The sequence below is a fragment of the Cryptomeria japonica genome, chromosome 11 (assembly GCF_030272615.1).
Source record: "Cryptomeria japonica chromosome 11, Sugi_1.0, whole genome shotgun sequence".
NCBI classification, from domain to species: Eukaryota; Viridiplantae; Streptophyta; class Pinopsida; order Cupressales; family Cupressaceae; genus Cryptomeria; species Cryptomeria japonica.
This window is the reverse complement of record NC_081415.1, coordinates 194,129,611-194,144,352: the sequence shown is the minus strand read 5'-3', so window position 1 is coordinate 194,144,352 and position 14,742 is coordinate 194,129,611. Positions and strand designations below refer to the sequence as shown.

The 14,742-nt window shown below is 35.2% G+C and overlaps 1 protein-coding gene across 1 annotated transcript; it reads left to right on the top strand.

The window, feature by feature from the left end:
- The first annotated feature begins 12,733 nt into the window (after positions 1–12,733).
- Positions 12,734–13,885, top strand: LOC131071118 (uncharacterized). Its single transcript, XM_058006830.2, has one exon. The coding sequence runs from the start codon at positions 12,842–12,844 to the stop codon at positions 13,823–13,825; it is 984 nt and encodes a 327-aa protein (XP_057862813.1). The 5' UTR covers positions 12,734–12,841; the 3' UTR covers positions 13,826–13,885.
- The last annotated feature ends 857 nt before the right edge of the window (positions 13,886–14,742 follow it).

The following is a 14,742-nucleotide window of genomic DNA, read 5'->3' as shown; positions in this document are numbered from 1 at the left end:
TGAAGTCTTCTCCCTTTTTCAATCTTCTCCCCCTATCCTTAATCTTCTATTATTTCCATCATTCAAGGCTTTACCATTCAGTCAACCATTTAGTCTTCCAACCATTTATAGTCTTCTCCCCCTTTGACAACAATGCCAAAAAGTAAAAAGAACTAAATCATGATTTCTTCTGCAGTGAAGTGATTTGCCTTGCTGTGTATCATCTCAGTCTCGGTCAGATCAACTTGTTTCTATTCACTTGTTCCTGCACACCTTTAGAAAACCTTCTAAAGTGTGTAAATCAACATCAATCCACACATAATATTCTATAGATTAATCGAATTGATGCTTTCACCGAACTCGATCAGTGAGTAGAAGATAGGGGTAGGACCCCTAACTTGCTTCTGAGATACTCAAAAGTGTCCCTTGGCAATGGCTTTGTGAAGATGTCTGCTAATTGCTCCTTTAAACTGATATATTCCAACACAACTTTCTTCTCTTGAACTTCTTCTCTAAGATAGTGATACTTTATAGATATATGCTTTGTCTTAGAGTGCATTACTGGATTCTTTGAAATGTTAATGGCACTAGTATTATCACAAAATATAGTTACTGGCTCGGTAACTTTCTCATTTATACCTTCCAACAGTTGTTTGATCCATGCTATATTGGTACAATTCAATGCTGCAACAACATATTCAGCTTCTGCTGTAGACTGAGAAATACATCCTTGTTTCTTGCTAAGCCAATTTACTAGTCTTTCTCCCAAAAAGAAAGCTCCGCCACTTGTGCTTTTCCTGTCATCTATGTTGCCTGCCCAATCAACATCAGTATAAAATTTTAAATCAAAATTATTCCTTTTTTCATATACTAAGCCATAATCTTCAGTGCCTCTCAGGTATCTAAAAATTCTCTTGATTGCTATCATATGTGTTTCCTTGGGATCTACAGAGAATCTTGCTACAATACCTACTGCATGTGCTATATCCAGTCTACTATGCACAACATATTGCAACTTTCCAATCATATATTGGTAAAGTGTCTCATCAACAAATGCAGATTCATCATTCTTTGATAATTTACAGTTAGTAGTCATAGGAATACTTACTGGTTTAGAATCCTCCATTCCAAATTTCTTCAAGATTTCCTTTATGTACTTGGATTGAGTAATGAAAATCTCATCTTTCATTTGTAGTATTTGTAAACCTATAAAATACTTTATCTCACCGATTAGTGACATCTCAAATTCTTTGCATATTTCATTTCCAAAGTTCTTGCATAAGGAGTCATTAACATAAAATATAATGTAATCAACAAATATGGCTGAGATCAGTATTCCATTGTCCTCATCTTTCTTCATGTACATATTGTTGTTTTCACTTGTCCTTATAAAACCAATATTGATTAAGTAAGAGTGCAATCTTTCATACCATGCTCTAGGTGCTTGTTTTAGACCATATAAGGCTTTGTTCAGTTTCCATACTTGATCTTTACTCCCGTCTTCAACAAATCCTTCAAGTTGTTCAATGTAAACTTCTTCTTCTAGTATACCATTCAAAAATGCAAATTTAACATCCATTTGATATACCTTGAAATTTTTGAAAGCAGCATATGCCAACAATGTCCTTACTCCCTCAAGTCTAGCCACAGGTGCAAAAGTCTCACCATAATCTATTCCTTCTTCTTGAGCATAACCTTTGCAAACTAGTCTTGCTTTGTTGCGAATGACCTCACCTTCTTCATTTAGTTTGTTTCTGAAAATCCACTTTGTACCGATTACATTTTTGTCCTTTGGTCTTGGGATCAGTGTCCATGTGTCATTCTTCTTGATTTGATCAATCTCTTCTGTCATAGCATTTACCCAATCTTCACTGTTGAATGCCTCTTGTACTATTCTTGGTTCAAATTTAGAAATCAGACATGTGTTCTGTCTTAGTTTGTTTCTTGTCATCACTGGATCATCCTTATCTCCTATAATCTGACTTGATGCATGATGTCTTCTAACATACTTGGCTAATATAGGCTCGGTAGGTTCTATATGATCTTCTGCATCACTCGGTAACTGGACATTATCTTCATTTTCTTCAGCAGCTTTCTCGGTAGGAATTCTCGGTTGAACATAAACAAATTCTTCATAACCTTCTGGTTCTTTGGAATTTCCTTCATCATTTCTTTCTGCAAATTCATCAATTTTCACATTTGCACTTTCCACTATTTTGTTAGATGATTTGATCAGACATTTAAATGCTTTACTTCTAGAAGAATAACCAAGAAAATGTTCCTTCTTCACTTTTCTGATCAAATTTTCCATTTCTATCATCTTTGTGAACATAGCATCTACTTCCGAAGATTTTAAAGTAACTTACATTAGGTTTCTTGTCATACCAGATCTCATATGGTGTCTTCATAGTTCCTTTCTTCAGTTGTACTTGGTTCAGGGTGTAAACTGCAATGTTGATTGCTTCTCTCCAAAATGTTTGAGGTACCCTCTTTTCTATCATCAGGGTTCTTGCACAATCCACAATTGATTTGTTTCTTCTCTCGGCTATCCCATTTTGCTGAGGTGTTCTCGGTGCAGATACTTGCCTCTTTATACCATGATCATTGCAAAATAAGTTAAATTCATCATAAGTGAATTCTCCTCCTCTATCAGATCTAAGACATTTTAGTTGTCTTCCTATTTCATTTTCAACTCTTGCCTTGTACCATTTAAACATTTGAAAAGCTTCTGATTTTTCTTTTAAAAACATAACTGACATCATTCTTGAGTAATCATCCACAAATAATATGAAATATTTATCACCATAATAACTTTGAACTTTCATAGGACCACAAAGATCAATATGTACTAGATCTAAAATTCCTTTAGAAGTATAGGACTTACTTGTAAAGCTTGATCTTGTCATCTTACCCATCTGGCATCCTCGACACATAGCATTCTCAGGTTTTTCCAGACTCAGTAGACCTCTTACTGGGTGCTTCTTACTTATCTTGATCAGATTATCAAAATTTACATGACAAAACCTTTTATGCCATAACCAGGTATCATCTATTTTTGCATAAAGACACTTGTTCCAAGTTGAGTCAAGATGAAATGTATTACCTTTTGTTTGTGTCCCGGTAGCAGCTAACTTTCCATGCTTGTCATGAACTTTGACAATTCCTTTCTGAAATTCTATTCAGTATCATGTATTGTTTAGCTGTGCTACGTTCAACAAATTGTATTTCAAACCTTCAACCCAGTATACATCATCACATTTAGCATTTTCAAGAAGTGTTATAGATCCTTTACCTTTCATCGTACATGGTGCATCATTACCAAATCTTACATAGCCTCCATCATAGTCTTCTAATTTAACAAACTTGTGTTTATCACCTATCATGTGATGTGAGCATCCATTGTCTATGATCCAAGAGTCATTATTATTTATGTGAGATATTAGGGCTTTTTCTTCATACCTTTCTTCATCAGATCCATCGTTAATAGCCACATAAACAACTTCCTCAGTATCAGTTTCATCAAATTTGTCATCGTTGGATTCCTCATCTGCTACTAGACATGTCTTTCTATCTCTCCTTCTGAAGTCTCGGTGTCCTCTGTATTGGTTGTCTTTCTGCCTGTTATCTCGGTATTCACTCTTTTCACTAGATTCTTTGTAAGGCAGTTAGAAGCCATATGTCCTATTTTATCACAATTGAAACATTTTAAAGGTAGCTTTCCTTTATACTTACCTTTTCCTTTCAATAACCTTCTGGCTAATAATGCTTCAAACTCTTCTTGCTTCTTGATTTCCTCATACAGTTTGTGCACTTTTTCCATGTTCTTGCAAAATCTTTCACTTGCTCCACTGTGATCCCCTTCAGAGTACTTACTCATTCTATCATTGTAATCATCAAATTCTCCAATATGAAAAGAACTAAATGCAGATTCTACTTTATTTACCGAAGACCCACTGTTATCAAAATTACTTAACTCAAATGCATGTAGCTTACCAATAGTAGCATCCAAAGAAACTGGCATGTTAGGTACAAACCTCAATTCATTGATTGCAGAGACTTGAATAGCATAAGCTGGTAGAAGGGTTCTCAACAACTTACTTGTTATATCCTTTTCTTCAATAGTTCCTCCTACTCTAATTTGATTGACAATCTCCTTTAGTCTTGTACTGTATTGTGTTATGTTCTCACTTTCATTCATTCTCATGGATTCAAGTTGTCCTCTTAGACTATCTACTTTAGCTCTTTGAACATGTTCATCACCTCCATACATAGATATGAGCTTAGTCTACATTGCTTTTGCACCATTACAACCTTCTAGATCATTAAATTGTGAGTCGGTCAATGCTGATATTATTTCAATCATAGCTTGAATATATTCTTGCTTTGCGTTTATCTCTTCCAAGGTCATAGGGTTGGTGCTTGGTGCAATGTAATCGTTCTCTAGATAATATGTTGCATATTCTCTGATTCCTGATAAATGCAGCTTCATCCTTTTCTACCATGTGGAGAAACTTGACTTGTTTAGCTTCGGTGCATCCCTTTTATACATCTTCGGATCTTTGCCTCAAGCACCTTTAAACTTTTTCTTCCAAAGTCCAAAGCTTTGACACCAATTGTTAGTTCTGATACTAAATGTAAAGTACAGATGCCAATAGCTAACAAGATGAGAGGGGTGGGGTGAATCATACAAACTTAAACTTCCATAAAATCAACAAATTCAACCTCGGTAACTTATACTTAAGCAACTTAACCAAAAACTGCTAAACATGCAAACTTATGAACACATAATCATCATAACATTCATAACACCAAATTTAACGTGGAAACCCAAATAGGGAAAAACCATTGTGGGATTTCGGACCCACTAAGAAATATACTCTTCTAGAGTATGCTCGGTTAAAAGCAAATCCTGTTAAAGATTACAAACACATTGCTAGATGTGACCCGGTTAAGGGATTTCCCTCAGATCTATTAGGATCTTCACTTTGTTAGAAGTGACCTTGTCAAAGGATTTCAAACACTCATTTAGAATGTTACCTTGCTAGAGGGTTTACAAATAAGACTATTAAGTCCATTCGGTTAAGAGATTTTCTGTCACTTACAAAATAACAGTAATAAAAATCTATCTGCAACTTCACATCTAAAATGCTAAAGCAGATTCTTATTTGCTTAGAACAATCTAGTCATAGGACTTATCTTGTCCCTCTGTTGGGCTCTCTACTCTGTTATTCAAACAGGTCTTCAAGCTTCTGTGCTCGGTAATCACTATGTAGCATTCATGTGCTTACACTTGCCCGCATACATTGTTTATTAACAATTCCTTATTTATAAACAATTGCTAACCGCTAAATCTCTTTGATCACATTTCTCATGATCAATCTTAGCCATCAGATCTTCAAACTTGACCAAGTTTAATGTATCCTTCCGATCTAAAAACGTTTTACCTTACCTAGGGACTTGCATTCCCTTCTTGGAACTTGCACAAGGTTATTGCGGTTCAATCTGCGCTGTAGATCTTCCTGTCAATTTTTCTTTGCCATAGATCCTTAACAAACTTCATGCACGGCATACCAAACATTTATACATCTCCAGCTCATCATTGTCCTTCATTAAATAATGCTTTTATCCATCCAATGCGCACTGTCATAACTCGGTTGCAACTTGGTAAATACTAAACTTTACTCGGTAGACATTCCACCTTCATTAACCGATATCGATAACCTTAGGGTTTACCGAATAGGTTCCTTAGGGTTTACCGACTAGGTTCCTTAGGGTTTACCGACTAGGTTCTTTTCTCAGTGACATAGTATAGTATTAACCTTACAATCAACAACATATGTAGGATATCAAAACAATCTAAACATCATGATCTCATCATTGTCTAACTCGGTAATAGTTGCCCATTGAATAACTTGTTCCTCCTCTTATTCATCACATTCTTTCTGTCTTTTACTGACATCTTAATTCTCTTCTAATCAATCGTCTCAAGATATGGCAACATCATACTGAATCAGATAATCAATTTCTTGACATCAATGACAAAATAATGTTATAAAGATAGTTATCATCCTTCTTTAGTTATATCAATAATCTTCAACAACCTTCTCAATATCCTTATTGAATATCAACAATCTTTCTTTCTACTAAAATGCCAACACACTTACCTTTGAGAAAGGTTTAAGGTTGTCCCATCTCTAACCCCCAAAAATACTAAGTTAAGGTTCTCTTAAGATTTGTTAGTAGTTTATAGTATTGTTGATTTTAGATTTGATATTGAATTTGATTTCAATAAGAGTGCAATTGGTCAAGGTTAACTTACCTTTATACTTTATGGAACCTCTTTGCACTCTTCTTACAAAGCTAGCTTCTTATAGATCTGAATCGTCACTAGCATCATAATCTTCAATATTCTTGGATGCCTTGAAAGCATCCTCTTTTCTTATAAATTTTTCATTTATAATAATCACCTCATATGCAATTATTATTCAATGTAGTTCATCCATAGTCAAATAATTTAGATCTTTAGCTTCTTCAATTGCAAAAAAATTCGAATCAAAGCTTTGCCTACTTGACTTTTTCATCTCCTTCATAGGTATGATGCAACTTATGCCAAAATTCTTTTATGGTCCTATAGTCATTATATTAACAAACTCAGAGTTAGATAAACCACATAAGATAGAATTTCTTACCCTATCATTATTGTCACAAGCTTTCTTTCTGGCCTGGTCTCTTGGAGGATTTTATGGAATCTCATAGCCATCCTCAATCATCAACCAAACATCAAACCATAAAGCCATCAATTAGAGTTTTGTCCTTACAACCCAAAACACATAATTAGATCCATCAAAATGAAGTCCTTGTTTGAAGAGATACCTCCCTGAGAAATGGTGTCTGCCATCTTAGATGTACCTCAAATTGTTAGGTTTATCCAAGGAACTTAACTTTGATACCAACTTTTAAGCACATCGATGTACTAAGAGGAGGTGAATCAATATATGCCAAATTTAAATCCACATGCAATGAAACATTAAAATCATTACCGCATCTCACATATTAATTCAACTATTCAAGTGATCAACACAAACACACATCAACACAAGAGAGCACTAGATTTACATGAAAACCTAGAAGGGAAAAACCATAGTGATAATAATTGCTTGGATCTACTACCCAAATCCAACCTCACAAAAAATAAAGAACTTACAATGATTTTGCAAGCAAAAACTTGCATGAATTTCAACCTAAGATGAAGACACCGATCCCTAATCAAAATTGTAAGCACCAATCTATTAAAGATACCAATCCCCTTATTCAAATCATTGAGCACCAACTTAGATTATGAGGCATAATACTCAATTACAAATAAGATATAGGTAATACAAAAGATATATCATCCAAACCTTCCAAGCTCAACCTTCTTCACCTATGTAGTTAGACCCACTTCAAATTAAAAACGCTCACTATGTGTATAGTTATTGTAGTGTCATAAATTTGACTTCTTTAATTAATGAGTTCAATATCACACTCTCCTAGCACTTATTCTAAATTTCCCATTTTTCTATGCATTATAGGACCTCTTATTGAATTAAATGAATACTTAATTCAATATTATGAGTCCTATTCTACTTTAATACATCAACACTTTCCTGTTTGGGCCCTTATTTTAAGTGTGCCCATTATCTTATTTCATTTTAAGATTATATGTGTCCTATGTCATTTTAAAGTTCAATGCACTTTTCCCCCACTTAAATATGGTCATTTTTCATATTAATTATAGTTTTGGTATTAGTTCCCTATTATCTCATGACCCTAAAGCTTTGGGCCTATTTTGTCACGACACTATGTGAATCACATAGTGTCTGATACTTTTTGGCCAAAATCTGCGAGAATAATATGTCAGCCTTACAATTTCTAGATCTATCTTCAATGAAAAAGAATGAATTTTAAGTCTACCAAAAGGTTATTTTACTTTGAGATCATATATAAGACACCACCCCTAATTCATTTCATCATCAAATTATTATACTATCATTTTGATTCAAAAGAAAGTATTCTTCTCCAAGAGAAAATATAAGTTTAAGAAGAAACGAGATACAACAAGGCATCTTCTATTATTTTTTCATAATGGATTTTATGATGTTAAATCATGTTATTACATCAACACATGGAGGACTTATCCCAAGAACATTGCATCATCAATTGAAGGTATAATAATTTCAATTAAGCGTTTTTGTTCAAGCATTTTAATTCGTATTTCTATTTCCTATTCATCATTGTCATAGGGTAAAATCCAACCTAGGGTTTGACTAAGGCAAGACCCTATACATCCCAAACACCATTTTTATCCTCTTGTGTGTAGATCCAAGCTCAAAAATATAAGTTTTAGGTTTAGACAGAGTACACAAGAGCATAGTGCAGATAGAGACAAGACCAATGAGATCTAGTTCATCAAAAACAAAAGTGTCATAGTCTAGGTGATTCAACCTAAAAATTTACTAGAGCAAAGGATAGGAGCTCCTAAGATTAGTTTGGAACCTATTTTGCATTTGGACACCTATCTAAACTAGGGTGCCTAGCAACAATGTCCACTTAGTTTTCAGCTTATATTTCAAACATAGGTTCCTCTCTACATCCCCTTTCCAATTTTGTACCTATTAGTTCATTTCTAGATCTACATTTGCTTGTTCACATTGTTTATCGCCAATTTTTCACCCTTTAGCCTAGTTCTTTACATTGTCAATTTTCAATCAATCAAATCAACAAAAGAGAACAATAATTGGTTGGATTGGGTTTGATTCCTAGTTTGCATTTTTATACTAGTGAATTTCCTTTTCTTTACCTTACAAGGATATGCATCTTCATTTTCACACTCTATCACATTTGCACTTCTCTTTATTGAGTATGTAGCTTGTACAAATTTTGCTACTTCTTTGCACAACTAAGACACATTGAAATGAAACAAATTGGTATTATATATGCATTCCAATATTAATTACATCTTCATGATGTGGGCTAGAACATATTTACAATATCCAAAAGTTGACCAAGGGCACATTTGTTAAATAGAATGTTTAGATGACTTAGTCCTAAAGCCAAAACATTACACTGAGAAAGAGATCACGCTATGTGTTTCTTAACACAAAGCCAACTAGTTCCAAAATACGTTCACACACTTCCTCCAACTAGCACACATTACCTTCCTTCGGTGCATCCAATATAACCTTTTGCATAGACAATGAACTGGCACTGTGAACATTCTATCATCTCTTAATTTTTTGAATACATGAGCACTACCTCTTAAACTATAGAATATTTGTCTTTGTGTAGGGACTTAATTATATTCCAAATTGCAAGTCACAATACCTCACCATGGTGGAATGCAACATCACAGACATGAATAGTACAATTGGATGTATATACAATAATTAAACAACCTCCTAGAAATCTATTGTAGACATTACCAGACCACTATAGACACACTATATTATGAGGCACCAACCTTAATTATAAATAAGATATAGGGAATACAAAATGTATATCATGTAGACCTTCCAACCTTAACCTTCTTCACCTATTTGATCTAATCTATTTTAGAACACTCTCACTATGTTTATATGATATGCATCTTAATTCACACACTTCATTGCATATGCACTTCTATTTATTAAGTATATAGTTTGCACAACTTTTTGCACTTCTCCACACAACTACCACACATCGGAATGGAATAAATTGGTAGTATATATGCATTCCAAGATTAATTGTATCTCCATGTTGGCTCAATCCTAAAGCCAAGATGTTATACCAAGAGTGGGATTATGTTATGTATTACTTAACATGAACTCAATTAGCCCCAAACTACCTTCACACACTTCTTCCAGCTAGTGTGTGTTACCTTTCTCTAATGCACCCAACAAATCCTTTTGCATAGATAATGAGCTAGTACTGTGAGCACTCTATCATCTCTAAATTTTTTAATACAAGAGCACTTCCTCAAACTCTAGAATGTTTGTCTTCGTGTAAGGCCTTACTTATATTCCAAACTGCAAGCCATAATACCTCAATGTGGTGGAATGCATCATCGTAGACTTCAATAGTGTAACTAGATGCATATACAATTATTGAACAACTCCTAGAAACCATTGTAGATACACTAGACATATAAAGAACTACTGACACTGGTAAATAGTGATAACATCAAGAGAGCTATACAATCATTACTAGACCCTGTCCTTCATTATTCTCAAATGCTCTGAAACAAATGATAGTGATTCAATCTCTTTGACACCTTGACATCAATGACAACATTATATTCAACAAACTTGTGTTTACTTCTCTTCTCATTTGATGTCTTATAATAATTTTTTTTTTTTGATATCAAGAGATAACCCAATGAGACCCAACCCAGCAACCCAAACCCAACTACACCTTGCTTCGGTCTTACTTTTTGTCAAGTTTTGGGGTATGGCGGGGGTGAGCTAAGGCAAGAATACTGAGCTCAATGGGCGACAAAGCGGGCTCAAACAACCTAGCTGGAAAGAGTTGAACCTTTGACCTGCATAGGGAGAACCCAAAACCTTGGAACAACCTTACCAACCATTTGAGCTATGGGTTGAAGTCCCATTTTATAACATGGGTTATGAAGACCTCACAAAGCTTCTATATGTCAATTTGTATAGGCTAAATGGGATAGTTCTCCATGATTCAGACCCACCCCAGTATCTAAATTAGACCTAACCTAAGAGTAGATGGGGGCTTGGAATTATTGGCCCTAAAACTGAAGGCACTTGTCTTATTTTTAAAGGTGCCCTTTCTTTTTTTCAACATGTGGAAGACTTGGAAAATTATTGTCAATTTCTTAAAATGGTAGAATACCTCTCTACATATTTTCTTAGCTTCTTTGCCTCCCTAATCTAGTAGAATAAGATAAATCAAAAGGATAACAAATGTTTGGAGGCTTCACTCAATCTCCCTACCACCTCCATAAAGGTGTGTAGAAGTTTAGTGATCTTTAGGACTTCTAAGTTCTTACTTGGAACATGTGGCCACACCAAACATTGTATGACCTCAATTTCAATGTGAGGAGTGCAATTGATATTATTATTTTCATCAGTCCCCATAATATTCACATTAACAAAATTCATAGATTTCTATTATAACTTCCTCAAATATTGGCACTAAATCTCTAATGAACACTTATTTCTTCTAAAATCCATCAACACTATAAAAACCGAGACAAAAAGAGCTAGAGGCTCAAACACAATCAAATTATCTTCAACACATATTATTGCATTCAATGGCTTTATATAGGCAAACAACCTACAACTACCCAACAACTAACTAAAAGTTGATCTTTATATTATTTGTTTATTATTTACTATGTTAAGAACTAATTCCTAGCAAACACCAATCTAAACTCCTTGGTCTCCACCTCAACATCAAATGAAAATGTGACCATTAACAAAGAGCTCAATAAGGATCAAGTCTTAGTAAGTGCAAAAACCTAGCACTCTCAAATTGGGATTATATTCATATTTTAAATAAATGAGGTCATAATCACACCCCTTGTGATGTATAAGGGCTCAACACCCTAAAGGATGAGATCTAAATCCCACTCTAAGCAAATTTGACATTTTTTACTCCTTGAATGTAAATGCTTGATATTTTAACTAGACGAGGTCATAATCATACCCCTTGTGAAGTACAAGGGCTCAACACCCTAAAGGATGAGATCTAAATCCTACTCTAAGCAAATTTAACATTTTTTACTCCTTGAATGTAAATGCTTGATATTTTAAATAGATAATGTCATAATCATACCCCTTGTGAAGTACAAGGGCTCAACACCTTAAAGGATAAGATCTAAATCCTACTCTAAGCAAATTTGACATAATGAATACCCCTAAAACCTTGACTCCTAGTTGAAAGGGACAATGATTCATGCACCCAAAATATCACCGAAAACCTTAACTCTTGACTAAAAAGGGGAAAAAAAAACTCATATACCTAACATCATAAATTATTAAGCTCAAAAAAAAGTTCCTCTAGATACTTCTTGGAAACAAAAATGTCAACATAGACTTTAAAACACATGATGCTTGCCAAAATTGAACCCTGGTTAAAAAATCATCTTTTATATCAAAATATACCCAATATCATAAAATAGTACACTAAAAATTTGTCAAAATAGATTTCAATTCACATGATGCTTGCCAAAATTGAACCCTTGTGAAAGGCCCATTTTTATATCAATATACTCTATATAGAAAGATTAAAAAGAAAAACGTTAAAAACCCCATAACTTAGCGCGAGTATAGTGTTATACTTTCCGTAGGCGCCAAGCAAATGTCGCAATCATGGACTTCTCCCCATTACCCACGTGACGTAAATGGTCAAAATTGGAACCATCGATAATTTACTTTAGTTAACCACGGTAAAATATTTTTTCTTTTAAGCATGTGATTAACTCAATTAAAAAACGACAAAATAACAAATCGGTGGTGGTTGTCTTTTGTTTTCCTCCCGTGCACACGCAGACTGGAGTCGCATGCAATGACGTCACCATGGAGGCAGTCATGACGTCACGAGTGGGTCCCACGATATTGGAAAAGTCGAGCATGTTTAATAGAGAGTCTAGGGGGGATTAACTTGAGCCACGTGGCACGCACCAGTCTGTATTTTATTATTTAAAATATCACAATAAAATATTTTTGATGTTTCCTACTGAGCTTCCCAGAGTCTATATCTAGTCCCCCTGATATCTCTCTTCCAGTTCAATTTGAGAACGTAAAATTTATTTAGTCTCTCCGGAGTCTTTTTTCTGTCACAATTTTCTGTCATAATAAACACAAATCTCTGCAAAATGAGCTCTGGAATGCCAGAAGATTGTGTACCAATGGATGTTCTGGATCAAATTCGGCTTCACCTGCTCGGCGAATCGAACGGCTCGGATCGCAGCCAGGATGGAGAATTCTACACTGGATCCCCTGCTGAGTCCTGCTTGACGGAAAATTCTCCGTCAACTGACGCCGATTTAAATTTCAAAGACACGGCCTCCTGTGGCGGTAGCTGCGAGGACGAGAAGTTCATTGAGAGTGCTCTGGTCGGCGATTTCGAGGAGGAAAGCTGGCAGACGGAAAATACAGCAACAAATAACAGACTCTTCGCAACTGCAGCAACATTTAACAGAAATTTTCCCCGTCCGACGCTTTCCGTCATCGTTCCACGCAATGAATGCTTTGCCTGGGAGAGAAAACAAGTTGCCTTCAATTCTCCGTCTGTCAGCCGGTGTCTTTCAGGCGAGTGGGGAAAACTTCCGTTAGATGAGAATGATTCAGAAGATATGGTCTTATACGGCGTCCTGAAAGAAGCTACACAGAAAGGATGGACGCCTGTGACGCCTAAAGAATCGACACCTGTCAGTTGCATCGAAAAGCCTAAGGTTTTCCAGAAGGCTTCAGAGGTGAAAAGAACCGGGAGACATTACAGAGGCGTCAGGCAGCGGCCATGGGGGAAATTTGCGGCAGAAATCAGAGATTCTGCTCGTCAGGGGGCTAGAGTTTGGCTCGGAACCTTCGATACAGCGGAAGATGCTGCCCTGGCATATGACCGTGCCGCTTACGAGATGAGGGGCGCTAGGGCTCTGCTGAATTTTCCACTCCACGTGGTGTCCAAGTCAATGGATAACAGTGACAATAATGGGGGTCGGAAAAGGGTTAGTAATGGGGAAGGGGTTAGGAGTAGGGGTGATGAGAAAAGATTCTGTGGTGTCAAAGTAGAGGACCCCATTGTGGTGGATGCCTCAGCTTGCACTCTTGCCAGCTGTTCACAATTGTCTGTGAATTAAAAGGTGTATTGATGTTGTTGTATATTGTAATTGATTCAATTCAATGATGTGTTCAACTAACTTCATACTCATCCTCGAGTGCCTCCTATCAAATCACTCTGCCAAAATAGACTAAATAATTAGGAGATCTTTTGGTCTTTTGTTGTGATAATGGATACTATATTGGGAGAATTGTTATTGTACATAAGGGTATTGGGTATACTTGACTTGCTGATTGGATGTATGAATCATTGATCACTAATAGGTTTTGGGTATGATTGGTATTGTGTATGTAGGTATTGGGTATATAAATTATCGATTGGATGTATGAATCATTGATCACTATAATAAGTTTTGAGCATATCATAATAAGTATTGGATATATAAATTATCGGATGAATGAATCATTGATCACTATAATAAGTTTTGGGCATATCATAATAAGTATTGGATATACAAATTATTGGATGAATGAATCATTGATCACTATAATAGATTTTGGACATTGTATAATAGGTATTGGTATATAAACTTTTGGATGAATGAATCATTGATTACTATAATAGATTTTGGGTGTTAGTTATTTGATTATATTATGGAGTATATAAGAGGTGTTTATTCATGTATAGGTTATCAATTGGAATGAAGGGTATCTATCTTCTATCAAATTAAGATTTTAGTCTTAACTTTTCATTATGGTGTTGGGTCTAGGAAACAACATGATTTGATGTTGGGTCTTGGATTAGAGGGCATCTGTTTTCTATCAAATTTGTTTGGGGTAAGATCTTAGTCTCAAATCATCATTATGGTGTTGGGTTTATGTAGCATATGACTTGATGTTGGGTCTTGGATTAAATGGCATCTAGTTTCTACGAAATTTGTTTGGAGTAAGATCTTAGTCTTAACTCTTCATTATGGTGTCGGGTCTATGTATCAAC

Bases quoted from the DNA above. Each gene is read 5' to 3' on its own strand.
- LOC131071118 (XM_058006830.2), top strand. From the start codon at position 12,842: ATGAGCTCTGGAATGCCAGAAGATTGTGTACCAATGGATGTTCTGGAT.